At 42.6% G+C, this 27,127-nt stretch overlaps 1 protein-coding gene across 1 annotated transcript in view; it reads right to left on the bottom strand.

Annotated features, from left to right (window-relative positions):
* Positions 1-276: 276 nt before the first annotated feature.
* Positions 277-27,127, bottom strand: part of SLC7A14 (solute carrier family 7 member 14) — a 115,475-nt gene continuing 88,624 nt past the window's right edge. The window contains exons 4-8 of the mRNA XM_047755219.1: positions 24,238-24,455; positions 17,153-17,299; positions 14,417-14,625; positions 11,641-12,518; positions 277-815 (exon numbers count right to left, since the gene is read on the bottom strand). Coding sequence (XP_047611175.1) covers positions 493-815; positions 11,641-12,518; positions 14,417-14,625; positions 17,153-17,299; positions 24,238-24,455 — 1,775 coding nt within the window. The 3' untranslated portion in view covers positions 277-492. The remainder of the gene's footprint in view (positions 816-11,640; positions 12,519-14,416; positions 14,626-17,152; positions 17,300-24,237; positions 24,456-27,127) is intronic.

Consider the following 27,127-nt stretch of genomic DNA (forward strand, 5'->3'; position numbering starts at 1 on the left):
AGTGAGCAGCTCACAGCCCAGCATGCTGAGAACAGCGCTTTGCCCTGTGGTCTCAGGTGATTGAGATGCTGCCTTGCGCCCACCCCCACCTGCTTTGGCACCTCTCCCAGAGGAGCTGCAGCCTCAGTGCAGTTCAAGAATTTTACTCCCTGCTTCTTGGGCCTTAGTAAAAAGTGAAAAGATTCAATCGGCAAAGCAAACGCCTGGGAAACATTTGCTGCTATCAGCTTTGGTGGTTGCACTTTAGAATTTCTTGTAGCTTTTTTTTTTTTTTTCTTACAAGGGGACCATTTATGGGACCTGTGTGAAACCCTTTGACAGAACTGTCCTGAAGAGCAGAAGTGGCAAATGACACGCTGTGACTAGGGACTGACTTTGGGGGAGGCTGGAATTTTGAAATGAGAGCCAAAGAAGTTTCTACCTCCTAGCCCACAGGTTACATTACTGAAAGTAAATCATCAACATTTCTACACCTTTCTTGGGTGTTTGCTCTTACTCTGGAGAGTAATCTAACTCATCGTTTGCAATCAGGGCCTCTGAGTTCTGTTTGTGTTTGCTTTTGCTCTTCGCTTTGCTGCTGGTCCGGGTGTTTGCCTGCGCATCTGACATCTGCTGGTAATAGAAGCCTTTGTCTTCAGCCGGCCCGCCCCAGTTCTCCTGGCTCTCACCCTCAGTGGCATAGGAGAAACCCTCCTCCACTGAGAAGGGGTCATCCACGTCGTAGCGCTGGTACATGCTTTGGTGCAGGGCTTCTTCTCGGGCACTGATTTCCAGGGTGCTGTTCCAGATGCCATACCCAAAATAAATGAGCATGCCTGCAGTGGGGGCGGGGGTGGGGGAAAGCACAAGTGAGTAGGCAGTTGCTTTGGAACCATAGGACAAGCAGGGAGATCACTCCTAATGGTGAAAGCAGAGCAGGTGGTTGGATGTGTTTTCCATAGTCTACACAGTGTTTTGTAAAGACCCCAATTAGATGCCATTTAAAAGTTGAGAGGTCTTACATTAAGCAACATACATTTACAGCTTCTCCTAAAAACGTCAGAAGGTCTGACAACACTGTACCCACACTCCTGTATGGAGACTTTTGGCTGGAGGCGAGAATTGGCTGCCTCTGTAGACAGGCTGTGGGCTGGTGAGGTCACCTTAGTCCCCACCTCCTCTTTGGATGTACAGGGTGCCACTATACTCACGAGGTACCAGCCAGGAATTTGCATTTTCTACCCTGGGTTAAATAGTTCCATGCCAACAGTATATTCCCACCTTTCTCATAGCATTTTATTAGCTCCCACTTAGGGACTCTTTTATTTCACTTCTTAGCAATATGCATATATTAGCCTATGATTTACTTTGCCGTTTTTCATTCACCAAAGACATACTACATTACTGCCACTCAGAGCTTTCACTTTTGGACTCTCAGAATGTCTATTGTGCCACCGTTATGGCCCTTAGAACATCAGTTGTGTGATAGTCTGTGTGCACAGGATGGTTCAGTTTTATAGACTCTGCAGAAATCTGGCACTTAATGAATGTTTGTTGAAGGAATGAATGAGAACTGATGAGCATGAAATATCCAGGGCAACCTCCTCATTTTTATATCATTCCAGGCAAAGGAAAGAAACCTGCCTTCCTAGTTAATATGTAGCATTAATATGGGCTAATGCTTCATTTCTATTAGAATTTTTAGGAAAAAATATATGAAGATAGTCTGAGAGCCTCCATATTTGACTTTGAAAAGCCCATGAAGGCTCAGGGCCTGGAACACTGAAAATCATAGCCTTTGAGGCCATGGGGCATGATGGTTAAGAGTGTGAGGCCTGGGTTCAAATCCTGCCTTCATCACTATTAGCTGATCAACCCTCGACCAGTTACAGAGTCCCTTGGTACCTCTGCTTCTATGAAGCCATGAGAGTATTGTCCCTATACGATGGGGTTGCTATGAGGAGGAAATGAGATAAGCAGTGGTTCTCAACCCTGGCTGCCCCTGGAGGGTCATGAGTTTTTGCACAACCCTGATACTGGAGATTCTGATTTAATTGGTCTGCAATGTGACCCAAGCATAAGTGTTTGTAGAACTTCACAGGTGATTCCAGTGGTCAGGTAAGGCTAAGAACCCCTGAGATCAAACACATTAAAGCTCCTGATGCGTATCTTCACTGCCAACTCCAGCCATTTTGTGGCCTGGCCACTGGGGGCCCCTCGGTTGTGCACCCTCCTTTCAGGCCCCAATACCCCCTTCTGGGTGGCACTAGTCTCTTTGATTTTGCTAACTCCGTGGGTATCTGCTGGGCTGTTTGCTTAGTATCACAAGGTGAAGCCTGTTTTCCGTTTTGGTGCTTGAGGTATCATGCTTCCTTTTGAATTTGAAGTGTGTCTTTTTAAGCTTGAATTTCTACCTCTTGGTCTCAAGTGGCTCACCCCCACCCCTCCCCCCATTGAAACCAACTTTCCAGGAGCCAAAGTAAGCAGAGATTTATAGTCCTAATTGGTAATAAATCCTGGAGCTAATCATTTGCAGATGTAGCCATTCTCAAATAGCGACTTCATTTTTCTGAGCATAAATCTTTATTCTTTCTTGTCTGAGGGTGGCTGATGGCCATGGGGGATAGTTACTATCCTTGTGAAGAACAAGGCACCAAATTAAGGCCTCTTATTAAAAGGCCAGCATGCAGCTTTTTAGAGAGTACCTCTGGTGGAAGCATGTTTGAGATCTCAGAATAAATTTCAGGGAACTGAGTTTATCATCAGGCACACACCTTCTTTTGCCCAGTTTTTCTTTCTTGCTATCTTTTCTCCTAGACATTCAGGCAGGTGCCAAGGCTTACCTCCTCCTGCTTGGTTATATCTATCTATATCTATATCTAAAATATCAATTCTTTCTCTCTTATCCCCTTCTCAGATTGTATTTATAAGCATGTTGTTTCCCTGCTAAACTTAATACTATTTTTTTTTCTTTCTTCCTTGCCCCTGGCTTCTCCCCTCTGTGCTACACATGTCATCTCCTCATTCAAGCACTGGTTTGATATCTATTCTGACAGACTTTCCTCTGCCCCTACCAGGTATTGGGGTGTCAGGTAGATTAGTTTATGGGAACTATCTGAGAGTCTTGGTGTGGTTCTTCATAGAATCATAATCGTGGATATTTAGAGCTGGAAAAGAGTCTATGTCATTAGTCTATTTGAATACCTTTATTTCACAGAAGAGGGAATAGAAACTGGGAAAGACTTAAGTCACTTGCCTGGGTCTGCGAGGGGCAGCACCAGCATTCTATGTGGATAGAGAGAAGGCTCTAGCTTATCCAACCCTTCATACCCCCATCCCTTGCTGGGTTATAAACTATGCATAGTGCAGTAAATATTCAGTAATAGGTCTTATTTGGGGAGTGGCCTGACCCAGAGGGAACATAAGTGTATGTGTGTACACAGGCACCTGTGTGCACACACATAAATATATGTCGGTACACAAATGTGTTGACTGTGATTCCTTTGCAAAAGCAATCCATGGAAACCTGCCACATAAATATTTATGGGCCTTTTAATGTTTGCTCTGAGCCCCCTATAGTTTCACAGGTATGTACCTCTGTCTTCAAAAATACATTTCAGATATGAGTGCTGTGAACCAAGAAGCCACTGCATGCATGCAGCCTGACAGCATGAATAGCTGGCTTGGGCAAACATGTTCTCCTAGGGCTTGGCATTCTGTCTGCATTTATCTTTCTTGCTGGCCCTTGAGTTAATTCAGGAACAGTGGTATGAGGTGGAGAAGGACTGGAGAAAAGGGAAGATGGAGGGGGACAAAGAAACAGAGGGGAACAAATGAAGGGAGGGAGCGAGGGAGGAGAGAGAGGAGAGAAACATGTATTACCATCTGTCGCACATAAACAAGGGCTTTGTATTGGAGGAGTAAACAGAGCTGCTAAAAGCCTCCTGTGTAGAAGTGTTTTGTTTCTGCTCCTTTTTTCAGTTGGCTTAGAGAACTAAGCATGAAGTAGTTTCTGAAAAATCTGTAGGGATTCTGGGAATCCTGAATCATCTGGACTAAACTTCACCCAACACCTCTGGGCACCTAGGTCCTGCAGTGATGAATCCTTTATGTTGCACCTTTCCCTCAAAATGTTATACAAATGTTATCTTTTAGATGCCTCCTAACTTGTTTGAGTGTGTGTGTGTGTGTGTGTGTGTGTGTGTGTGTAGGTTATGGTTATGTGTGTTTCACAGACGGGAAACTGGGGCACAAGACAAAACACAGGGTTTTCCACAGGCACACAGTCAATGTTTAGTGTTCGGACTGTGGATGGTTCTGTGCCCCTCTGTGTCCTCCTAATCCAGCTGCTTTCACCTGTTTGTTTCCCCCACCTAGCCATGGTAGCTGCCAAGTATAGACTGATTGGAAACAATATTGCTTTACTTTACTTTTGAAGAATTTAAAACATGTAGGAGTGGAGACAATGGTAATAAAGAAGCCCACATACTCATCATTAACCCCTTCCCTTCTGATACCCACCCCCCTGCCTCTTTCTCTTTAGATTATTTTGAAAAAAAAAAAAAACCATTTCATCCTGTTTCATCTGTAAATGTTTTAGTAGGTATCTTTAAAATAAACTCCTTTAAAAGACTTAGTCCATTATCACATCTGTAAACTAATATCATTTGATATCCAGGAGCATTAAAATTTCCCTAATTATTATATATATGGGGATAAACTCTTCACTTTTCTAGGCTACTTTTCTAGGCTATATACTTATTCCAGTGATGCTGTCATTGTGTGAAATAGCCTTTGTGTCCTGTTATTTAGGTTGTTGCTGAGATTGGCATCATACTTGTTTGTAAACCCTTACAGATGGCAAAGTTTTATCTTTTGAGAGTGGATTTGCTTTTGGCATAAGCCAGAAGTCATTTGGAACCAAGCTTCAAGAGTAAGATGGCTAATGGGTAAATAATATGATTTATTCCATTTGGACTTATTTAATTCTCTTGTTCCATAAAAATTGAGATCTACTGCTTTGTAGCTTCACATCTGATATGTGAATAAATGAAAGGCAGATGAGATGTTAAAAGTCAGAAGCAAATCAGCTTTGCACTACAGCAGGGTCTTGGAGGCCTCTCTGCTGGGCTGGAGTTAATTATTTAGTTCGTGGATCATGGGGGAAGGGAATTTTTTAGTTGGTGGATCATGGGGGAAGGGGGGCTCAGGCAGCACCTAGTTAGTAGTAGGCACAGAAGTGTTTCAATATTTTAATAGCACCTATAGCTTTACTGGTTGCTCAGTAATGGAATGAGTCCCTTGAGAGGCTGTTAGCACCGACGGGAAGCATTCAAAGGGAGGCTCTGGCTTCTTTTCCAGACAGAAGTTCCCATCTGGGAACTAGACAAGATGAAGAATCATGCCTTCAGCAATTGAATGGACTTTCTTTATGTAATATAACACCTTGTGATTGGAAACCCCTTTATACAAATGCCCTTTCTCATCCATCATCCCAGAGAAGTTAAGAACTAAGCAATATGTCAATGATGGAAATGGTACTGGAGCTTTCATCTCTTGAATCTAAGTGGAGGGTTGCTCCCATACTATCCAGGGGCCTCCAGGGAGGGTTTGGGGATGGCTGGCTGCCTTCAGGATGCTGGGGCACCTCAGAATCAGCTGGGGAAATACCTACTTATTCCACTTGTGTTGGTCCATCCTAAGCATATTAAACAAATGACTCCCAACCCTACAAGTGAGAGGGGTAGAGGTAGGGCGAGAGGGTCCTCTGGATCATGTGGGAGAAATCCTAGAACAAAAACTCAACTCTGAGAAGAGAGTGGGTGACCTGGGACTAGAGAGATTTCCAAGTCTGTAGGAACAAGCTAAAGTTGTGAAGCAGGTGCCTGACCTCTGGAGTCCCCTAGGAGCTTCCTGTCTACTGCATGCAGCTCCATGCTCAGGGCTCTTGGGCCAGAGGAGGTAGGTCACCTGACCTCAGGCTGGGTGGAGCTGCCTCTTCCTGGGGTGCACTTTCCATCAGGAAGCCCTGCCCGCTGCAGATAACTAAGGCGCTTTGTTATGTCCAGACCGTTTTCATTTTTACTACTCTGGGATCAACTTTCCAAAACAGACACTTGCTAATGCACACATGAAGACTGGATGGTAATGAGAAGGTGGCCTCACATCAGCACAGTCCCCACCAACTCCCACTTTACTGATTATTTTTAAAATCCCACCACAAGCCCTTTTGATTATAATAACAGTAAGGTTTGTTTAATATGGTGTGGCCAGGAAGAGCAGGCTCAGGATGAAATGGGGACCAGGGGAGCGTCTCTCCTGGCCCTGCAGCTGATCTAACATCAAGTCATGTTCTTTAGGCCTCAGTTTCCCATTTGCAAAATAGAGCTGGGGACCCTTATTTTACTTGAGGAGTGCAATGGCTATGAGACAGAATGTAGCCTTGTTAAGGAATATTAAAATGCTCAGTGATCCAAGTCAGCAATTCCATCTCTAACTCAGCAGAAGCCCAAGGGAAATGTGTCCGTGTGTTCACCAAAAACATGTACAAGAATGTTTGTAGCAGTTCTGCTTGTAACAACCCCAGACTGGAAGCATGCTCAATGTCCACGGACACTAGAACAGAGAAATCGATTGTGATATATCAACACAGTGGAACACTCGATGGCAAGGAGAACAAACAAATGGAAACAACAGGCATATGCGGATGAATCTCACAAATGTAAGGCTGAGGGAGAGAAGCCTATCACCTGCCCTTTCACTGTGGTGGCGGTGTCTGTTTTGGGTGCCCTGCACTGGTCCACTCCGCCTTCATTCTCAACTGCCTCCTTCTCCTGAGGCCTTTCCCTGTGCAGCCCAGCACTTTGCCAGCAGGCAGCCTCAGGTGTTGCAGGATTTATTTGCACCCTCTCTTCTTCTTGGAATCACCCTGGCCCTGTTGCCTCCTCATCCTGACCTCTGTGATTTTAGTTGCTCTTCTGGGCATGATTTGATGTTGAAGCTGTCAGTTGTTTTCTCTTTTCAAAGGAGAATTTCAAACTTATTTACAGGACATATCATCAGGAATTTATCTTGGTGCCCTCTCTGGTCCCAATTCATGGCCCCCTTCTCTCCTTCCTCTTCCCTTCATCACAGTGGCTGCTTTGGATTAGTTTCCAATAGGATTTCAGATGAGAGCTCAGGCAAAGGTGTACAGCATCTTCTCTTTGGGGGTATTTATGGTTTGGTATAGGATTTATGAGGGCCATTCCCAGATCACGAGTCCTATCTATTCTCTAAAGCTATAGACAAGAATTAAGTTTTCCTCAGAGGAACTGCAAAAATTCCAAATGAACACTTGGCAGTCCCCAGAGTAAGGGTGCCTTTGACGTGATTAATTTACAATAAAGGTGCACAGGGACCAGTAGACCTGACAGATGCCTGGAAAATACCATCGAACAGTCTTCTCACTGGTTCCAGCTGGTTTCATATTCTCTGAGATACTGCCCAACCCCTTGAGGTATCTTTTACAAAACTGCATCATCTAAGAGAAAAGGGAAATTAAGTCTGCTTTGTGCCCCTTTTGTTGGGATTTTTAAACATTTGCTCTTTTCTATTTCTCTTGTCTAAAGGGAAAGAAACAAGTGCTGGGTAATCTTATGGGGACTGTACCTCGTTTCATGCTATGAATTGTGCTCTTCTGAAGGTCGAATGTAGCAAAACATTGTTTAAAAATGCTGTAATTAAGATTCATTTAGAGAAGGTTGGGCAAAAAAATGTGTCTAAGAAGATTATCAAGTTATGACTCAGCCTAACCATGTAAATATTTTAAAAAAGTAGCTGATGTTTCATAAGAAGCTCCATTTAGAAATCTCTCTACTGTTCTCCCCAGGAAACTTGTGTTATGAATTGAGAGATTAAGAAGAATAATGTGACATTTTTTTGAGGCTCAGAATTTAGAGATGGGATATTTATTCTGTAAGGCTATTAAAGATTTTATAAACCAGTTTAGGGTTGTGGGATGGATATATTTTATATATGCAAAAATATGGAGCTTATAATTAAATTACCTGCCTTGCTTGCTAATATATTTTTTAAATGATTTTTTTTTCCATCATAGCTGGTTTACAGTGTGCTAATATCTTCTTTTCGTTAGATCAGTGGTTCTCAAATTTGAGCATGCATCAGAATTACCTGGAGGGCTTGGTAAATTGCCCTCAGAGGTTCTGATTCTGTCTGTTGGTCTGGGGTGGGGTCTGAAATTGGCATTTCAAACTAGTATCCACAAAATACTGATACTGCTGGTCTGGGACCACACTTTGAGAACCACTGTTCTAGATCATTGAAACCTGGCTATACTTTCAAATTACAAAAGGGAGCTTTAAAAATACTGCATGCTTGGCCTTATGAGACCAACTGAATCAGAGCATCTCTTTGGGGGGGATCCTGGGCATAGAATTTTTCAGATGTGACTCAGGTGATTCTGAGTGTATTCAGGGTTGCAAATCTTTGTTCTAGGTGAAGTTTACTCATGTACCAGCTTTCAAAGATCATGATACCAAAGCAGTTAGTGTCTAGCAGCTGTGTGCTTATTGAAGTACAGGCTCAAGTGCCCTCTGTCTGGCCAGCCCAGGCTGCAGGGTGGCATCCTCCCATGCCAAGGAGTCTCAGTTTCTAGAGCCAGTGTGAAATTTGTGCTATCAGCAAGATTACAAAAGGCTCTCTGGGAGTTGTCTTCTGCCTGATAACTAGAAGGGCAGCCTGAGTCAGAACAGGTTCACGTTGTACTTTAGCATGTGATAGCTAGTCTAGGGAACAATGAATCATTTTAGAGTTTTAAAAGGAAGTCAAGAAAGAAATAGTTCTTATTACTTTTCCTGACATTTTCAGCAACCAGATCAAGGTTAGAATTATCTGCAGTTTTACAGATGAGTAAACTGAGGCCCAAAGGAGTTAACTGAACTTTCCAAGGTCACAAGGAAGTGGCTATGATTTCAACTTGGTGCTGTCTGACTCCAAGGGCAATTGCCCCTGCCACCACCCTGCTTTTGCAAAACTCCTCTGGTGCTCCAGAAACATGGATATTATGTAGGACCAAGTACATAATTGGTGGGTTCCAGTGCAAAATGAAACCATGGACCCTCTTGTTAGAAAATTGTTAAGAATCGAAGAAGACAGCACCAGAGCATTAAACCAAGTGTGGGGCCCAGTGTGACTCCACAGATCATCTACCCATGAAGCCAGCTCTGATGTTATGTGTTAATCTGTACAGGCCACATATCAAACATTCTGGGCAAATAAAGTTGCTCAGAGGCACTCGGGTGGGGAGGTAGGAGCCCCAGATCTAAGCATGGAGATTTCTAAAGTATAGTAATAACTCTGTGAATAAGTTCCTATTACTCCTTTTGACTTCGAGCATATTATTTAACTTCTTGGAGGTTCAGTTTACTTCCTGTAAAATTGAGGGAGAAGTGGGGAAGTGGTGGACCATGTCAGTATTTCTCAAACTTTATATTTATTTAGATTTATATACTGTATTTTTAGTAGGGTGACTATGATCATGGACTCTGGACCCACACCACCAGTTCTAATTTGGCTTTGCAAATTCTAACTATCTGACCTCAGTCAAGTGCCTCAGTTTCCTTATCTGTAAAATGGAGGTGGTTGTGAGGATTAACTAAGTTAATATAAATAAAGCCCCTGGAATGATGACTGAAATGTGACAAATGTTGTATGTGTTAATTATTACTTTGAATCATATGGCACATGTATTAGTACTAATGTATTTCCTTAATTTGACGCACTTTTAAAATTTAAAAATAACCAGATTCATGTGAATAAGTGAAAGTAAATAATAACTATATAATATTAAATAATTCATTCATATACTTGCTAAAATCAGTCCAAATATTAGCAGTGGAATGGTCACTACACTCTGGGGAACATTGTATTAGATGTTGAAGGCTTCTTCTGGCTTGAATGACCCAGGAAAAAATGAGTAAATTCACGTGTATTTGCGTCTATGCCTTCATTCAATTGATAAATACGTGACTCTAATATTTCTACTGACTTCAGTCATTTCTATTGATAGTAGCATTTGTCCATTGCTTAGCTTCTTGTTCCAGTAGAAAAATGTTTAAACAGAAAAGAGAGATTTGTGAATAAATCACATAAATGCTTAGAATTTTTATAAGTCAGTGGGGTCCTCTCAAGAGATCCCTGAAGTCTAACAAAGGATGAGGCTTCGGGTAGTGAGAAATGGGTACACAGTGCTTCCAGGAAGGCAGAGGCTGGCCTCAGAGGTGAGGAATCTGCTGGGAGACATATGCCCTTTCCTTTGAGTACTGTTTCCCCCTCCTTCCCACTATCTGAATCCTGTCTTACAGCCCCAGTTCAGATGCTGCCTTCTCAAAGTCCTTTCCAGCTATTCTGATAGGAAGTTTCTTTTTTTTCTCATCTGGAGTGCTTTATAATCATAGGGCGGTATTTATTAAGCACAGACTATGTTCTGGGCACAGAAGGCACCAAGTTGAACCCATATCGTTGACCTGGAGGAGTGGATGGGCTACAACTCAGTGAGTCTCTATGATGCCTTCCCCATGTATCTGTCTTGCCCCTCCTTAAGATGGGGTTACTTATTCTTTACTTTCCTATTCCTTAAAGCACTCTAAGGATCCTTCTTAGCTAAGTATTTGTTGCCAGAGACCCCAGGGTTACCAAGTTGTATAGGAAATAGAAAAATAGTAACTTTAAAATTAGTTTTCACTTAAACATCCCTCTCAAGGTGTCATGAGCACCAATCACCAGCCATTTCATAAACATCAGTGACGGTCATAGAGGATAAATATTTAATGTGAATATAATATAAATTGGTCCTAAAGGAAAACTAGAAATCTTGGGAAAGATACAGGACATCCTGAAGCAATGAAAGTGAGTTTAGAGAGAGAAGTGGTACTTCACTCAAAGCTGTGGACATCAAGGACCCGACAGAGTCCTATTAGTTGTTGACAGAACAAGAGAAAATCAGTGGGATGATGTGTGATGGGTGCTTCCCAAGAGAATGATTGGAATATCAAAGGGTTAAGAAAGACGTTGGGAAAGAATGAAAAACTCTTGAATATTTTACAAAAGTCATTAAACAGTGAGGGCTGTTAAATGGTGTCATGATACACTTTTGTCTAAAAATTGTGCCAAAAACCTATGCTTAATTCATACTTTGCTTCTTTAAAAGTATGGCATGATTGCTATTTTAATTTTGTCAAATATAAGATAAATAAAATTTTTAATAATTTTTTAGTTTCATAATTTTTAGTTTTTAAGAATTCCACTCAACCTTTCCCACCCTTGCTTTTATATGTCATTTTTGTCATTTTTGAAATGTGGATTCATTTTAAATGGACTTTCTATGGTACTGATTATCCACAAGAACGTCCAGTAATAGTATTCAATGAAGTGAGGGACTGATCAGTATCATTCTTCAGAATCACCAACCAAGATCTTAACAGGCAGAAAGGGCACAGTTGGCTCTTTTGACCCTAAAGCAGAAAGCAAGAATCCACAGAAACAACCAGCCAGATTTCTCTTGGATTGGGGATGCTGAGTCCAGCTAGGAAGTAGTTTTGGGATAATCCTGGACAAGGCCTTAATAAGGGACCTCCCAAGGCTCCAAAGGAAGTTGCTTACCCACAAAGCACCAGACCGCGAACCGGATCCAGGTGATGGTGGAGAGCTTTAGCATGAGATAGATGTTCACCAGCATGGCAAAGGCAGGCACAAAGGGGAGGCAGGGAGCCATATAGGGCAGTTTCTTGGGGTTCTCCGGCTGCTGTAGGATCACAAATACCAGGGCACTGATCAGCAGCACCATTAGAACGACCAGAAGGATGGCCCACCAGCTCTGCTCCGAAATGTAGTCGGAACCAAAGATAATGAAGGAGCAGAAGATGAACATGAGGATGAAGAGCAGGAGCACACAGATGGTCACCGTGTGCCCTGTAGCTGCTGTGGGCCGATCCATCTTGCCTGGAAGGCCCAGCCGGATCCTCATGGTGTAGTAACGGGGCCCAATCAGCTTCTTTAACTTGATGAGATAAATGTTTTCAGATTCATCAGCTTCTATGCCTGTGGTCATGTCCACGGTGCCATAGTTTGGGTGGTTGACGTTGTAGGTTGACTTGTCTGATTTCCCTATGAGCATCTCATTGTCACCCAAGGATGGTAAGTTCTTGGCCCCACATGTGTTGGTGGCTGGGCCGGAAAACTCTTCCCCTTCACTCACAGGAGAACAAACTTCCTTTTCACAGTCAGCCAGAATCCCCTCCTTCTTCTTTGTGTGCTCCTCAGACAAGAACTTGACAAACCCATCAATGTCACTCTCTGGCTGGTATCGAAGGAGCAAGACGCAGACAGAGACCAAGGTGTAGGCAAGGAGGGTGCCGATGGACATCATCTCGATTAGGTCTCTCAGGCTGACTAATAGGGAGAGGAGAGCTGCCAGGAACCCTGACACGATGCAGGCCACCACTGGGGTCTCTGTGTAGGAGCTCACATGAGCCAGGAACCTGGAGGGAGGGGCAACAGAGGGTTAGTGGTGAGCTGCACTTGGTGATTGATTCAACCTGACTTAACACCTCCTGGTCCTGCTTCTCCAGTGTACTTCTGGATTCATTGCTTTAAATACAGCTGCTGTTCCTACCCCAGGGCTTGATTCCTGGAATGTAATTTAAACAGAATTTACTTTAATTCCTTGGATTTGAAGCAGACTTCTTTATTATAAAGTTCCTACTTCATTATGTGGTGTGATGGGCTTACTGAATCTAGGAGGTTTTCAGAAATCTCAATTGAAGCCCAGACATTGCGTTGAGGAAGGCATAGTTGAAGAAGTCACACACCTGCTTGGGGGTCTTCCACACCTGTGTTACCCAAAGTGTGGTCCATGGATCAGCAGCACTGGCATCACCTTGGAGCTTGTAAGAAATATGAATTTTCAGGTTTCAGCCTGAGACCTACTATATCAGACTCTGTGGGAGTGGGACCCAACAAATTATGCTTAAAAGAAAAACAAAAAACCCCAGAAGACTTACGCCAAAGCTTGCGAAACACTTGCTCTATAACAAAAGTACAGAGACTTATTTGGCAAAATAACATAGTCATTAAGAACATGTACTCATACATGAAGGCTAAATCTGGCCTGTTACTAACTGGAGAAGATAGAGAAGACCAACAAGATGGTTGAATGGCAGGGGCTTCTCTTAAAAGTTTCTGAGGGCTTAGGTAAGTTCCTGCCCTCCTCCTCTCTTCTCTTGGCACTCCCTCCTCCCTCCTCTTCGATTTCCCCCTGTATTTCCATGATTCACACAAGAGTCTAAACTGTGCTTGGAGCTCCAGTATCTTTCCTCTTGGTTTTCTTTGATATCAGAAGGGCCTTTTGGATATATGAAGCTGTCATACTCCACCATGATCAACCTCTTCTTGATCTGTCCCACTTCCCCAGGATCACAGCTCTGACCTAGTGGTTACTTCAGGGGGTATGCAGAGGAACTGGTGCTGAAGATGACAGATGATGGTAGAGATAAAAGTTCCTGAGCTGGATCCCTCTGCACCCCTGAGAGATTCTTGGCAGTTTACTTCTTGTTCTGTGCACTTGAAGAATACCTTCTCTGTAAGGCCCTCACACAGTGGGCACTAGGAACCAAGAGATGGGGCTACATCCCATTTCTATCATGGGCAGAAAGGCCACTTCATGGCCACCTTAGGGGGCTGGAAGTGTCAGTACATTGGTGTGGTTAAAAGTCTGGTTGTTGGGGTCAGATAGTCCTGGGTTCAAATCGTAACCCCCTCACCCAGCAGCTGGGGGATTTGGGAGCAAGGTTTTGTTTTTGTCTTTGTTTCTATTTTTTTTAACCTTTTTGAATATATTCATCTAGGGTACTTTTCTGTAAAATAGAGTTATTGTGACAAATAAATGGGATACTGTATATCTGGGGTACACAAATATTCAATAAGTGGTAACAATTGTTGCTCCTATTAGGTTCTGTTCAGAGAGTCTTTTCTTTAATTGTAACTTTGAATGTTTTCAACTTCAGAGGGGCAGTTATCAGGTTTCAATGTGAGGGCAAACCCAAGATGCCCTTGAGATGGATTTTTCCTTCTGGCCACTCAGTGTAGCATTTTGGCACCCATCATCTTTACAAAGGAGCACAGAATGTCAAATAAGAGGGGAAGGGGGAATTGGTGGGAACATACCAGTCTGTGCTAGACTGATAGATCCAGTCAAACTGAGGGGCTGTTTTAGGACCTACACTATTTTTACTCATATTCTTTGCCAAGATATGTGGCAAGTTCCATAGTCTGTGTGACAGGCACTTGCATCAAAATTACAATCAGGCTGACAGTAGGTGACAGTCTCCCTGGGCAGGTGTGGAAGAACAGAATAAATGCCACAGAGTATAACACTTACCTGAAAAGGAGCCCATCACCAGCCATGGCATAAATGACCCTTGGCATTGGGAAGAGGGAGCCCAGCAAGCTGACTGTCAGTCCTGCAACGGACCCGATGGCCACTACGAATTTTGCAGCATAGAATCCACGAGCCACAAACATCTCCATGAGCGGGGATTCTGTGTCGATGGCATCATATGGCACCATCAGAGTTAAGATCATGCTCACCTGTTAAAACAAAAGGAAACATGGCTGGAGGTAGAGGGGTCTGTCTGAAGCATAGGTGGAGGTTCTGTAGGAGAGGAAAGAGGTCTGGTCCTGCATGGGAGCTTGGATTTGCCACTTCTTAGCATGTGCCTTGATTTTATACTAGTTATTTGGCTTCCGGAGCTCTTGGTCTCGGTATTTTCTCCCCACATGCGAATTTAATGGACTGGACTAGATCATCTCTAATCTCTCTGTGACCCTTTCACATCTGAGGAGTAGGTACTGCAGCTCCATGAAAGCAGAACTACACTGATAGTTCAATGAAGGCCAGATATTATCAGATGGAAGGAGCTGTACCCAAAGGCACTGGAGCCAAGGCCTGGCAGGGACCATTAGCACCTTTCCCACATGGACAGGACCCTCATTTTTAAAATATTTTCAGGGTCCTGCAAGGTCACAACTGTACTACTTCTTACCTCAGAGACCAAAGATCAAAGCTCTACAAGTAAGTGCATAGGAGATCCACAGCCAATTAACTGACAGGATTCATATTTCCATTTCCTCTCTGTCACTCAGTCCTAGGAACCAGGCAGGCCAAGAAATAAACTATGGCATCAGGATGGAATCCAGTGCTACTCTGGGCTATAAGACCACTATGGCTTTGCTTAACCTGGATTTATTTCTCTTCATATGTCATTGATCTTCTCTAACACCCCTTCCTTCATAATTGGTCCCAGACGTTGGAGGTAGCAGTCATAAGGCCGGGGACCCCCTGCCAATCCTGGCATCAGGAAGGGAGTCCAGAGCCCGAAAAGGAGAATGGTTCACTTCTAGATCACTTTTTTTTTTCTTATTTCTCAGGAGCCAACATCTTCCAATGAATCCATGGGCCAATAGGGAGGACCACAGGATGAATTACTGTAGCTCAGCAGTTTGGCTCTTCTCTTGGTGGTAGAATGGCAGCCTGCTGACCAACACAAGACCAGACAACCCCCCAGGCATGGTTAGGGCCCGTGCATTTAAAAGGGAATCTTTCCCAGCAACATCACTACTTGTAACATCTTCTCTGGGGATACGGTGGGGTAGACTGGAAGAGAGTGGGATTGATTCTCATGGCAATTCTCTGTGAGTCTCGAACCCACATTAGGATGTGTAAAAATTTGGTAGTTGCATAGAAGTACTCTGTAGTCTATAAATCACTATTCTAAGGAAGGAACTGTGATTAATGATTTCGTTGTGTGTGCTATAACAGTTGGCTCCTGGAGGAAGGGGAAGTGTGAAGGAGGAACAGGAGGGGGAATGCAGAGCACAGTGTTTCTACTGCTCCCCCTGCCCGCCACACTCCCCTTCCCCCACCAGTTGTTTCTGAACATTCTGTCTGCAGTGATTATTAAGGTTGGTTAAGATGAAGTCAGTTGCATGTGTGTGCATAAGGGAGGTGATAGCTGACCCCACCATAAGCATTTGGGTGGGCAAACCATATCCAATGCTGCTCTCATGTTTTCCTTTGGCTTCCAGGGCAATCTTATTTTGCGGTTTGCCTTAATGATCAATTGGCCTAGCTTCTTCGGGTTGTGGCTAAAGATGTTGTTTCTTTTTTGGCAGGGGTTGAGGGGTGGAGATTCTTGCCACATGCTATGGCAGCAGGAATAGCAGGGCTGATGGGGGTTACCCCAGAGGCCAGCTCTTTCTAATCGTGGTGATTGAAGTGAGTGGGACCATCAGGACTTGGGAGGATTGTGTAACCACACACCTGTTGGCTTATCAACTGGTTCTCTCCATTGCCAGGGGCTCAGGAGATGTTGGATGTAGCTGAACTATTTCTGTGATAGAAATTCTGGGATGAGAGCTGAGAGATGACACCTCAGAAGTGTGAGGAGTGTTCCTGAGGAGAAAGCCTGAAGGCTTCATTCTGAGGACTTCCCTTGGGAAGGAAACCTGAAGGAGCAAACTTGAGCCAGTATAAAAAGAGGGAGCAACAGCGGAAAGAAATTGCCATCTCCTGTCTTTGCCTCTCCACCCTCAGATTTAAGGGAAAAGCGTTTCTAGAGGATGATGTATTCTCTTTCCCTACTCTGGGAGAGCCTTGCCTCTTTGCTGCTGGGAAGCTCCCAGAAGACAGAAGAGCATTGAGGAGGGTGCACAGAGGCCCACAATGCCTCTGCTTGCACACCCACCCGTTACTGCCAGCCTATGATCTGAGCTCCTTGGACGGCAGCCCACTCCCTGTACACTATCCTCTGGGCAGCAGCAGACACCAAAAGCCTGTGCATAGGGTGAAGCAGGGTTGGGGGCCATGGCTGAAGTGAGGGCCTGGGCCTTCTCCTGTCTCCAGTTTGGTGCCCTGATTTTCTTCTTGTCTTTGGTGGGTGGGGTGAGTTTGGGCCAGTGTAAAAAGAGGGAGAAACACGAAACAAAGTATACAAACATGAAGAAGGCATAAGGAAAGGATTCCTTCCTGGCAGAAGGAAACCCAGTCCAAGAGCCACGTCTTAAGGTCACTTATGAAAAGGCCATGTGGTGGGTCCCCTAAGCATTTGGTACTTACGGATACATATGCTGTTAGGCAGATGATCAAGGAGGCAGTGATTGCATAGGGGATGGATGTGTTGGGATTCTTGGCTTCCTCTCCAGTGGTGGCAATGATGTCAAAGCCAATGAAAGCATAGAAACATGTGGCTGCTCCTTGCAGCACCTGTAGGGATGAAGACATTTGTCACACCCAGAGTGTCAGAGCAGCACTGGGGCCTGGCATATGGTCCCCGCAATTGCCCAATGCCCAGCAGACATCACTGAGTGGTAGAGGGGATAACATGGTGGAACTTGTGCTAAATGCTTGAGTTCTAATCTCTGCTTTCTAGCTGTGTGACACCGGGCAATTCCCTCATGTGTAAAATTAAGGGTAAGGATAATTATACTCAAGTAAAAACTAGATCATTCAACCCATTCAAATCATTTTTGAAAATAATTGGGGTTATAGATAATAAATTGGCTATCCCTATGTCTTGGAAACTCATTAACTTTTTTGTGTTTCATTTTCATTCAGTGGTTTTCAGCCACGATCAGGGGCTGTGTGACTACTCTTAGGAAATGTTTGGAAATATGCGGAGGTACTTGTAGCTACACAGAGACATGGGTGGGCACTTCTGGTGTTTAGTGTAGGGAGCTCAGATGCTTTTGCACATACAGTCCTGACCAGATTACCATTAGTGACCCTGATAAATCACCTCCAGGGCAACTTTCAGATCTGAAATTATATAAAAGGTTTTCAGATCTTCAAATAGACTCTTGTCTTCCATGGGAAGATAGGTAGAGATAGTTTGAATTTTCTGCTCCTTTGGGGGGTTTGAGGGGCCTGGTTGGGCAACAAGGTAGGGGAAGGGATGAGGAGTGAGGCAGTATGAAGCTGGGGAGGTGGTGACCAGTGACATCTGCTGGATGTCTGCCTGACAGACACCTATGTGATTCTAAGGGTGGTTGGGGCTTGATGATTCAAAATGTCAGAAAAAAATCTTCCATTGGGGAATGTGTGACTTTCTTCCAAAGAATCTATTGAAGTTTAAATTTTGTTTTCCCATCTTAATATTCTCATTATCAGCTGAAGGTAAGAAATGTACCTCTTTGAATGCTCGGGGATCCCCTTTTAGGGGAAGTTGGGAGAGATTTTCCTGGACTTGTGTTTATGGGGTAAAAGGATTTGGCAACATGAAAGCTCTAGCCACGGATCTGGGAGTGAGGCTTATTGTGTACTGGACTGTTTTTTTCCCTCCATGTTTAGCTTATAAGTGATGAAATTCTAAACATGTGCCAAGCAGATACCTGTCCCTAAATTTTTACTCTTACCTTTCCCACTGACTTCTCAAGAAGTAAAAGAGGAAATACGCAGGACTAGAACCTGCAAGGTACATCGCAAAGTGGAAGATGGTCTCAAATTTTCCAAAGCAGCCTTTGCTCATCTGTAAAGTGAGTTCATCTCTTCTACAGTCTCTCCCATTAGGATTCTACTGTTTAAGTTCTCCAACTGGGGATTCTTATTCTGATGCTTATGTAATTCGGCGGGGGGGGGGGGGGGAGGGTCCTGAGAATTTTTCTGAGGAAAAAAATGTCTATTTTCATTAACTTCTGACTGAATATCATCATTTCTTTCAATTATGAGTGTAGGTGACAAACTAATAGTACCTATGACTTTGTAATCAATAGCAATAAGGTATTTTCCCACATATTAGTTGTTGCAGAGATCTTGAAATATCTCTTGTGCGCATGCTGCTTCCAATTTATGACCATTATTGGACATAGATATTAATATTTAAAGCACAATAAAGAAGCACTTTGTTATATCACATTCTAAAAATATTTTTGTAACTATATTTCAATATACAGTTGACCCTTGCATGATGTGGAGGTTAGGGGTGCTCACCCCAGCACAGTGGAAAATTAGAGTATAACTTATAGTGACTCTCTGTATCCATGACTCCTCTGTATCCTCAACCAACCACTGACCAATATAGCACTGTAATATTTACTACTTAAGTGGAACTTCTCCATTCAAACTTGTGTTGTTCTCAGGTCAACTGTAATTGATTTTTTCAATTTCCTATGTAATTAGGTTATTCATTTGTAAACACAATTTATACATGATATAAACACAATTCAGAGGAGTCCATCAGTTTCACCAGACTACCAAAGAGTCCACAGCACAAAACAAAACAAAAACCACCTTAAGAACTCCTGATCTGTTCTAGTAGCTCAGGTAGAAAGATCTTCTCAAACAAGCACTTCTCACCAGAGGAGATAATTCCCAGTTTCACTCCAGTGAAGTTCTTCATTTCAGGGCTTGGAGACTATCTTTGGTCTCCAGACAAGGATATTAAACAGATCTCACCTCATTGTACATGGGCATTCATAGGTTTGGAAATGCGCTTGTTTTCATGTGGTAAGTACAAAAGAAATGAAACTGTGTATGGGTGTGTTTCTACTCAAATAACCACTAAAACTGCTTTCCAGATCAGGACACTTTCATGCATGAAAGAGTGTGTGGTGCCTAGGGGTGAGCATCTGTGAATAAAACTGGTGTGTGTGTGCATGTATATCTGTTTCTTGATTCATTGGTATTTTATCTTAACTTTCCTTAATGTTTTATGCAAATAAAACACAGTAATGACTTTTTAACTTGATGACATACATGGAAATTCTTTTCCAGAGTCCACTTGGTGTAACTTCTCTGCTAGTTAATACAGGTTGGTCCTTCCCTCTACAGAGCTTTGTGGGGAAGCAGTATATGCCTCAGTTGCTAGAAGCCTGGCTGCTCAATTAGTTGTCAAAAGAATGTCATTGGTTGTCTGCTCCTTAGCATCTAGGATCCCTAAAAGCTGCCCTGTGCCTTGCTGATATTTGAGAGGTGTTAGGATGAGATGGCTCTCCATATTCTGCCTTGGTGAGTCTGCCAGAAGCCTAGGAGATAATTAGGCACCTTTATATAATCCTCTCCCAAGGTAACAAGACAAAACTCCAACTTTAACAGCATTTCCAAATATCCTTATGCTCCATATCTATTAGCAGTCTGTCCACAGGGACAATGGAATGTGCTAATGGGTCCCAACAAATGGATTCAAATGTGGAGACATGGAAAACAACTTTTGTTTGGAATCTGTCAGCATTCTGCACAAATACTTGCCCTGAACCATTTTCCTGGGAGCTGTTTGTGCTGGTAGAGTGTCTTATTTGGTTAAAGAGAAACCATAAGATAGCATCAGGAACAAATAACATGCAGTGAACACGCATCCAGCAATGTTCAGGGACTGAGGAATTGCAGATGGAAGCAGGGGGTTCAGCTGAGGGCCAGAAGTTACTTGATATAGGGGAAAAATGTTTGTTGTTCTTAAACTCTTCAAGACCAAAGCAGCATTTGACCCAGAACCTGTAAGTGAGTAAACTATTCCTTAAGCTGTTTTCTTTGGAAGGAAGTAGTTGAAGCAGGGAAAGAGTAGGCTTCTGAGGGGTCCATGGCCAGAGGATGGACTGACCATTAACCCTTTCAGAGTCCTTGAGAATTGTTTCAAGTCATGTAATGGTATAAACCATTCCCTCCACAATAGCTTCCTTCATCCCCTCCTACCTCAAGAGACTGAAGAATAAATAAAGTAGATTGGGACTCTGACTAGTCACCTGACCAATAGGGGTTAGGTTTTCCTTCAGGAGTGAAGAAGTTCATGCAGCTGCTAAGTAGGCAACTTGATTTTGTTGAGGATTGTTAGATAACAGAGTAGAGCATGTGTTTATTCACTTGGTGGATGACATGCTCATGAGAAGGTTTTAGACCTTAAAAAATAGCATCTTTATTCAAAGTGACCTTGTGGAACTGGAAAAGTGACCTGAAACCAAAGTTGAGCAAGAACAGGTCTAGGCAGTTGGCTGGGAAGGACGTGTACGATGCAGAAATCCAAGCCCGGGCAAATAGCAGAGAGAATGAGTCAGCATCATCCTCACACTGGGCTGTCCTTTGTGCTCAGATGATGTTTTTAGTTACAGAAACTAGCACACATTTTAATTTCCTGCAGGGAGAATGGGTTTGCAATGATAAATCCAAAATCCCAGCCAAGCTTTTTTTTTTTTTTTTTTTGTAATGACAAGCCTACTGTAGATTTGGGTTGGAGTGAGGTCAGTAATCAAAACTGTAGAAAAAGATAGTTGGTCCCAAGCATCCAAACATGAGGGTGGTGGAGGAAATATGGGCTATGGCTCATCCAGGACTGGAATTGGATGTCAACTCTATTACAATCTAGATCTGTGATCTTAACTTCTCTCAACTTAAGTTGTTTCAATGTAACGTGGAGATTACTGCATTTGTCTTGCAGGGGTGTGGTGGAGATTAAATGAAAAGTGTATATGAGAGTGTCATAAGGAAAAAGTGTCAGGGATGGCATCCCCCCCCCCCCTTTTAAAATATGCCTGTAATCCGATTTTCTTTTCTTGCTATAGAAGCTGGTGGGAACCTGGGTTGGGTTTAGTGGGGAGCCTCTAAAGCTGGCTTACTTAGCTTCTTCCTTGACGAGGCAGCTCCTGACTGAGGAAGGATTTGGAGCCCCTGAGGGGGAGAGGAGACCCCTAAAGAGAATAAAGACCCCAGAACAAAGCACAATGGGAAAGGCTGAGGACTTGTTCGTCTTCCTCAGTATGGACAAAGGGTATTCAACAGAGGATATTAACTCTTTCCAATCTTCACATGGGGCCTAGACTACGCCGTGTACCATTTAGATAAGCTGCTAGGAAAGTATGAAAATTAAACAAGATCTGAGTAATTAAGGGAAGTTTACAAATTGCTTTAATATGATGTCTTATAAACAGTGCACATTTGGCCTGGGCTGGCTTGACTATGTGCCTATCTTAATGCTCCTCCCAGCCCTGAGACTTTAGAAAGGCTTAAAGGAAATGAAATGTAACATGTCAGATTTTTAAAAAAAATTTTTTATTTTCCCACTGTACAGCAAGGGGGTCAGGTTATCCTTAACATGTCAGATTTTAATTACTTTTTTTTTAAAGTCTCGGAAGGAAGAGGTCATTATACACAAGGCACTCAGTGTAGTGGAAGGGGCTTTGGAGCCACACACACCTGGGCAGGAATTTCAGTCCTGGCACTGACTAGCTAAGTGACTTCAGGCAAGTTAACCAATCTCTCTGAGCCTTGTGTTCTCTGCCTGCAAGTTAGGGATAGAAGGACTTGCTTTCATGTTTTGTTATAAGAGTGAGATAATGTTCATAGAGTACAACACCAGCACACCCAGCAGGTAGTGGATAAATTCTAGCTCCTTCCTCCTGTCATGATTGCCGCTATTGCTAATAACTGCACAGTGTACACAGAGAAACATTTAAGATTTTATCCTATTTTGCAAACATTTGGTGCAATTTGTTTCACCACTTGATAGATGGGAAAACCTGAAAGCACAGAAATTTAACTGTTGGCCAAAGTCTTACAGTAAGTCCATGACCCAGTAATTTCTTACATTGTTAAGAAAATGGGGAGAATATTTTCATGTGCTGTGATGAAAATGCAGTTGAATTCCGGGAAAACATTCTTTCTTTGTTATAATTTGTTGTTTTTCTTATTTAATAGGAAAGGAACGATTTGTATCATAAGAAAATATAGACTTGGGAGTCCAGAATGGGGTCAACAATGTTTCTTTGTCTCTTCTTCTGATTTTAATCAGTTTCAGGATTTACTCATTTCAAGGAGGAGGGACGAACTTTGTAGTTCTGCGGAATTCTTACTGATAAGCAGAAGACTAGAAATCTTGGCTTAAATTGCTTCCTTGCTTATTTCTCTGCATTGAGCAGTATGGCATGGTTTAAAATTCACAGAAGTTATTTGTATACACTATAAATATATAATATTTGTATATATATATAATTTACAAATATATAATATTTATAATGTATTTTTATTTTGAGTCTTCTGTAAGAGTGATTTCTGGTTCCTGGACCTCTTGGAGGAAAACCAATCTAAGCAAAAATTACAAAAGTAAAACTGGTGGAATCTTGGACTTGCTTCTGCCTCTGGTCCTGGGAAGGTTTGCCTCTCTTGGCCTGTTAAATTTCTTCACCTGTTAAATGGGGGGATGGGACCAGGTTGCCCTCTAAGATCCCTTCTAGCTCAAAATGCTCTGATTTATGTTCTACTAGTTAAAAAAAAAAAAGAATAGGCTGGTGGGTTTTACCAATGAACTCCAAAAGCATTTTTTAGTCATACTAGAGAAAGAACCCAGGTGTGACTTAGAACTTGTACTTGTCAGTATAAAGGGTTTGCCACTCAGACCTTTCCATCTTTCTTTAGTATAAACCAGATCACAGGGATGAGGTCTGAAAATGTCCTTTTGGTCCAGTTCACTCTCTTGCCAACCCCCAGACCATACCAGGAGGGCTTCTGTTCTGTGAATCATGCCACTGGAAAGGGATCTATAACCAGTATTCACTGGGCCTGCTCAGCTGCTCTCCAACCCCAGTGGGACTCTCTACCTTGAGTCAAACATTGGGATTAGATTTAAAAACTTTATTTTTATAGTTCCATACCCAGGCAACACTCATCCCTTTCTCACCTGCCTACTGTCCTCTCCTTCTTTCCTGCCTTGTCTATTTATGGACTGTCTTGTCCCTCTGAATAGGTTATAGAGAGATTCCATAGGACTGAGCTTTTCAGGTTTCAGACAAAGCTTTGGGTCCTGACTTGCGTATTTACACTCTGTGCTAAATAGCAAGTCATTTGACTTCTGTGAACATGAGTTTTTTTCATCTGTAAGACCAGAATATAAATGTCATCCTTGCAAGGTAATTAGGGAGATTAAATGAGATACTACATACAGAGCACTTAGCATAGTTTTATGCATATTGCAGGTGACCAAAACTTCAAATCTATTATTGTTATCTGTATAAAATATGATCTCAGGAAATCTTTGTGAAACAACAAATAAAAAAGAACCACTTCTTCAGAACATTCTAATTCAATTCAGATAAAAGGAGATAAAGAGAGTGTCATTAAGGTTATGAAACAAGCTGCATTTTCTTGAGAGCATGTCTCAGACTTCTCACAGGGTGGAAGGCAGAGTATACGACAGGTACACTCGGATTTAGGAATGAACTCACCCCTGACCAGCCGTGGGGCAAGAACCGGCCCTCAGCCCAGTATTTCCCATTGATGAAGAAGAAGCCTGCAATCATGATGAACACCCACACCGCCAGGTTCAGCACGTTGAGTACGTTGTTGAAGCCCACGGAATTTTTCACCCCCAGTGCGACAATGACAGTGACGATGATTGCGATCACCAGTGCCAGAAGGTCTGGGTACGATTGTTCTCCTTTCCCTAGAGGGGAAAGACATGAGTTACTATTGTCTAGGGGAGAAAAACTCCCAGGCCCATCCCACTGCCTCTGCACTCAGTTTGGAGAAGGAGAAGGGTGGTCCATTTTTGGTGGAATGAGAAGGAACTCTGTGTGTGTGCACACATGCGTGTGTCTCCACTGTGGTCCACAGGTGTCTGTTTGCAAATGGGAAGATTATGATATTTAGGTGAAATGACCTGATATTATCCTGGACCAAAAATTAAGATACATGATATCACAGTTATAACAGTACCTATGGAACCATGGTATGGAACATCTGAAATCATGATTGTCCAAGGACATTCAGGTGTATATATGGATATAATATGTTATTTGAACTATTTTATTTGGTTACTATTTACTTTATAGTCCATAAATTTTCCATTTCATTCTAGTAGTCTTCTTTTTATTAGCAAATTAAAATATATGTGTCTTTGAAAATTACTGGAAGAAGGGTGTTCTCTCCATTTGTGCGAATACGGTTGCAGAGAAAATGGACCAAACACAGCCTGCCTGTTTGGTCTTGTCTGTTGGCTGGTGGACTCCTGCCCTCTATGGAGTGGAAATAGCACTGCCTTGGCATTTAGGCTCCTGATTTTCAGCTTCAGTTTTGCCGGTAACTATGTGGCCTTGGGCAAATCCCTCCTTTCTCTGGACCTCATCTGTAAAGTGAACCTGTTGGGTTACCTGATTTTGGAGGACTTTTTCAGACTAAAATTCTATGAAATCAGTATACTGAGAAGATGTGGTCTTCATTTTTACCTTCTCATGGTACCTGGGTACTCAGCATTTTGGTCAATTCTTTTGAGATAGGGCCACCAAGGTCAAATGACTTGCAAATGGCCACTGAATTAGTCCCTGGAAGTTCTGGGGCAAGTCCCCAAAGCTTCCTCAATTACTGTTTAGTTTCTCGTCAATGTAAAGTCAGACATCAGGATGGAAAGTGGGTGGTAAGTGAGCACAGAGCCTGAAGTCTCAAGATTTTTGTTCTGTGTGCTTCTGATTATTTAGTATTCACTCATTTTGGTTAGCCATCCATTTATTTCTTTTAAAAATATTTTTTCTGGAGTTTCTGTCATGGTGCAGCGGAAACGAATCAGACTATGAACCATGAAGTTGTGGGTTGGATCCTCAGCCTCGCTCAGTGGATTAAGGATCTGGCATTACCATGAGCTGTGGTGTAGGTGGCAGACACGGCTCAGATCCTGCATTGCTGAGGCTGTGGTGTAGGCTGGCAGCTGTAGTTCCGATTGGACCCCTTGTCTGGGAACCTCCATGTGCCACGGGTGTGGCCCTAAAAAGAAAAAAAAAAAATTTTTTTTCTCATTTAAAAATTATTGTATGCTTCTAAAGAGCACATAATTATCACTAATTCTCTGTAGCATTCAGTTGATTCATCACTGTTGTATTTAAATGGAGCCCAAGTGCTTGGGTTCAAATCCCAACTCCATCACCTCCAGGCTGTGTGACCTTGCACAAGCCATTTAATAACTCTGAGCCTCAGTTTCTTCATCTGTGATAGGTAATAATAATAATAATCTGTTTCATCATGAGAATTAAAAACAGTCATGTGTGTTAAATGCTTAGAATGCTACCTGGTACACAGTAAATAAATACACTAAATGTTTGTGAAAAAGAAAGTGAAATAAATTATAACCCCCCACATAAAAGTTATTGTATGCTTATTTATGAAAAATTAAAGAAATCTTCTGAGGAAATCATCAGATAAGTTCCTTACAGTTCTTTTTCCTGCATTAGTTTTATTTTTAAGATTTTTCTTTTTACAGCCGTACCTGCAGCATATGGAAGTTCTGGGCTAAGGGTCACATTGGAGCTGCAGCTGCCAGCCTTGCTGAAGCCACAGCAACGCTGGATCCAGGCTGCATCTAGACCTATACCGCATTGTAGCAAAGCTGGATCCTTGCAATGAGTGAGGCAAGGAATTGAATCCTCATCTTCACGGACAGACACTAGGTTGGTTTTTTTTTTTTTTTTTTTTTGGTCTTTTTGCCTTTTCTAGGGCTGCTCCCACAGCATATGGAGATTCCAAGGCTAGGGGTCTAATTGGAGCCGTAGCCATCGGCCTACACCAGAGCCACAGCAATGCGGGATCCAAGCCATGTCTGCAACCTACACCACAGCTCATGGCAACACCAGATCCTCAACCCACTGAACAAGGCCAGGGATCCAACCCGCAACCTCATGGTTCCTAGTTGGATTCATTAACCACTGTGCCACGACGGGAACTCCTAGGTTGGGTTCTTAACCCACTAAGCCATAATGGGAAATCTTGTTTTTATTTTTATATAGTTATTAACATGATGCATGTACAATATGTATCCTTTGTGATGTGGCATTACATCAAAAACATATTCCATATTAATTAAAATAGTCTTTCTGGTCATCCTTTAATTGCTAGGTCCAGAACACTCTGCCATAGTTTACTTAATCATTGTTCCATTGTAGAGTATTTAAGCTGTTTCTGATTTTTTGCTATTATAAGTAAGGCTGTGATGAACATTTTTTCATATAAAGCTTTTATAGAAATTAGAATGTTTTCCTTAAGATAGGTTTATCCGCGGGGAATTACTTGGCCAAAAAAGAGGTATTTAAGTATTTAAGGCCCTGGATGCCAAATTTCATCCTGAAAGAG

The sequence above is a fragment of the Phacochoerus africanus genome, chromosome 1 (genome assembly GCF_016906955.1).
Source record: "Phacochoerus africanus isolate WHEZ1 chromosome 1, ROS_Pafr_v1, whole genome shotgun sequence".
In the NCBI taxonomy this organism is placed as follows: Eukaryota; Metazoa; Chordata; class Mammalia; order Artiodactyla; family Suidae; genus Phacochoerus; species Phacochoerus africanus.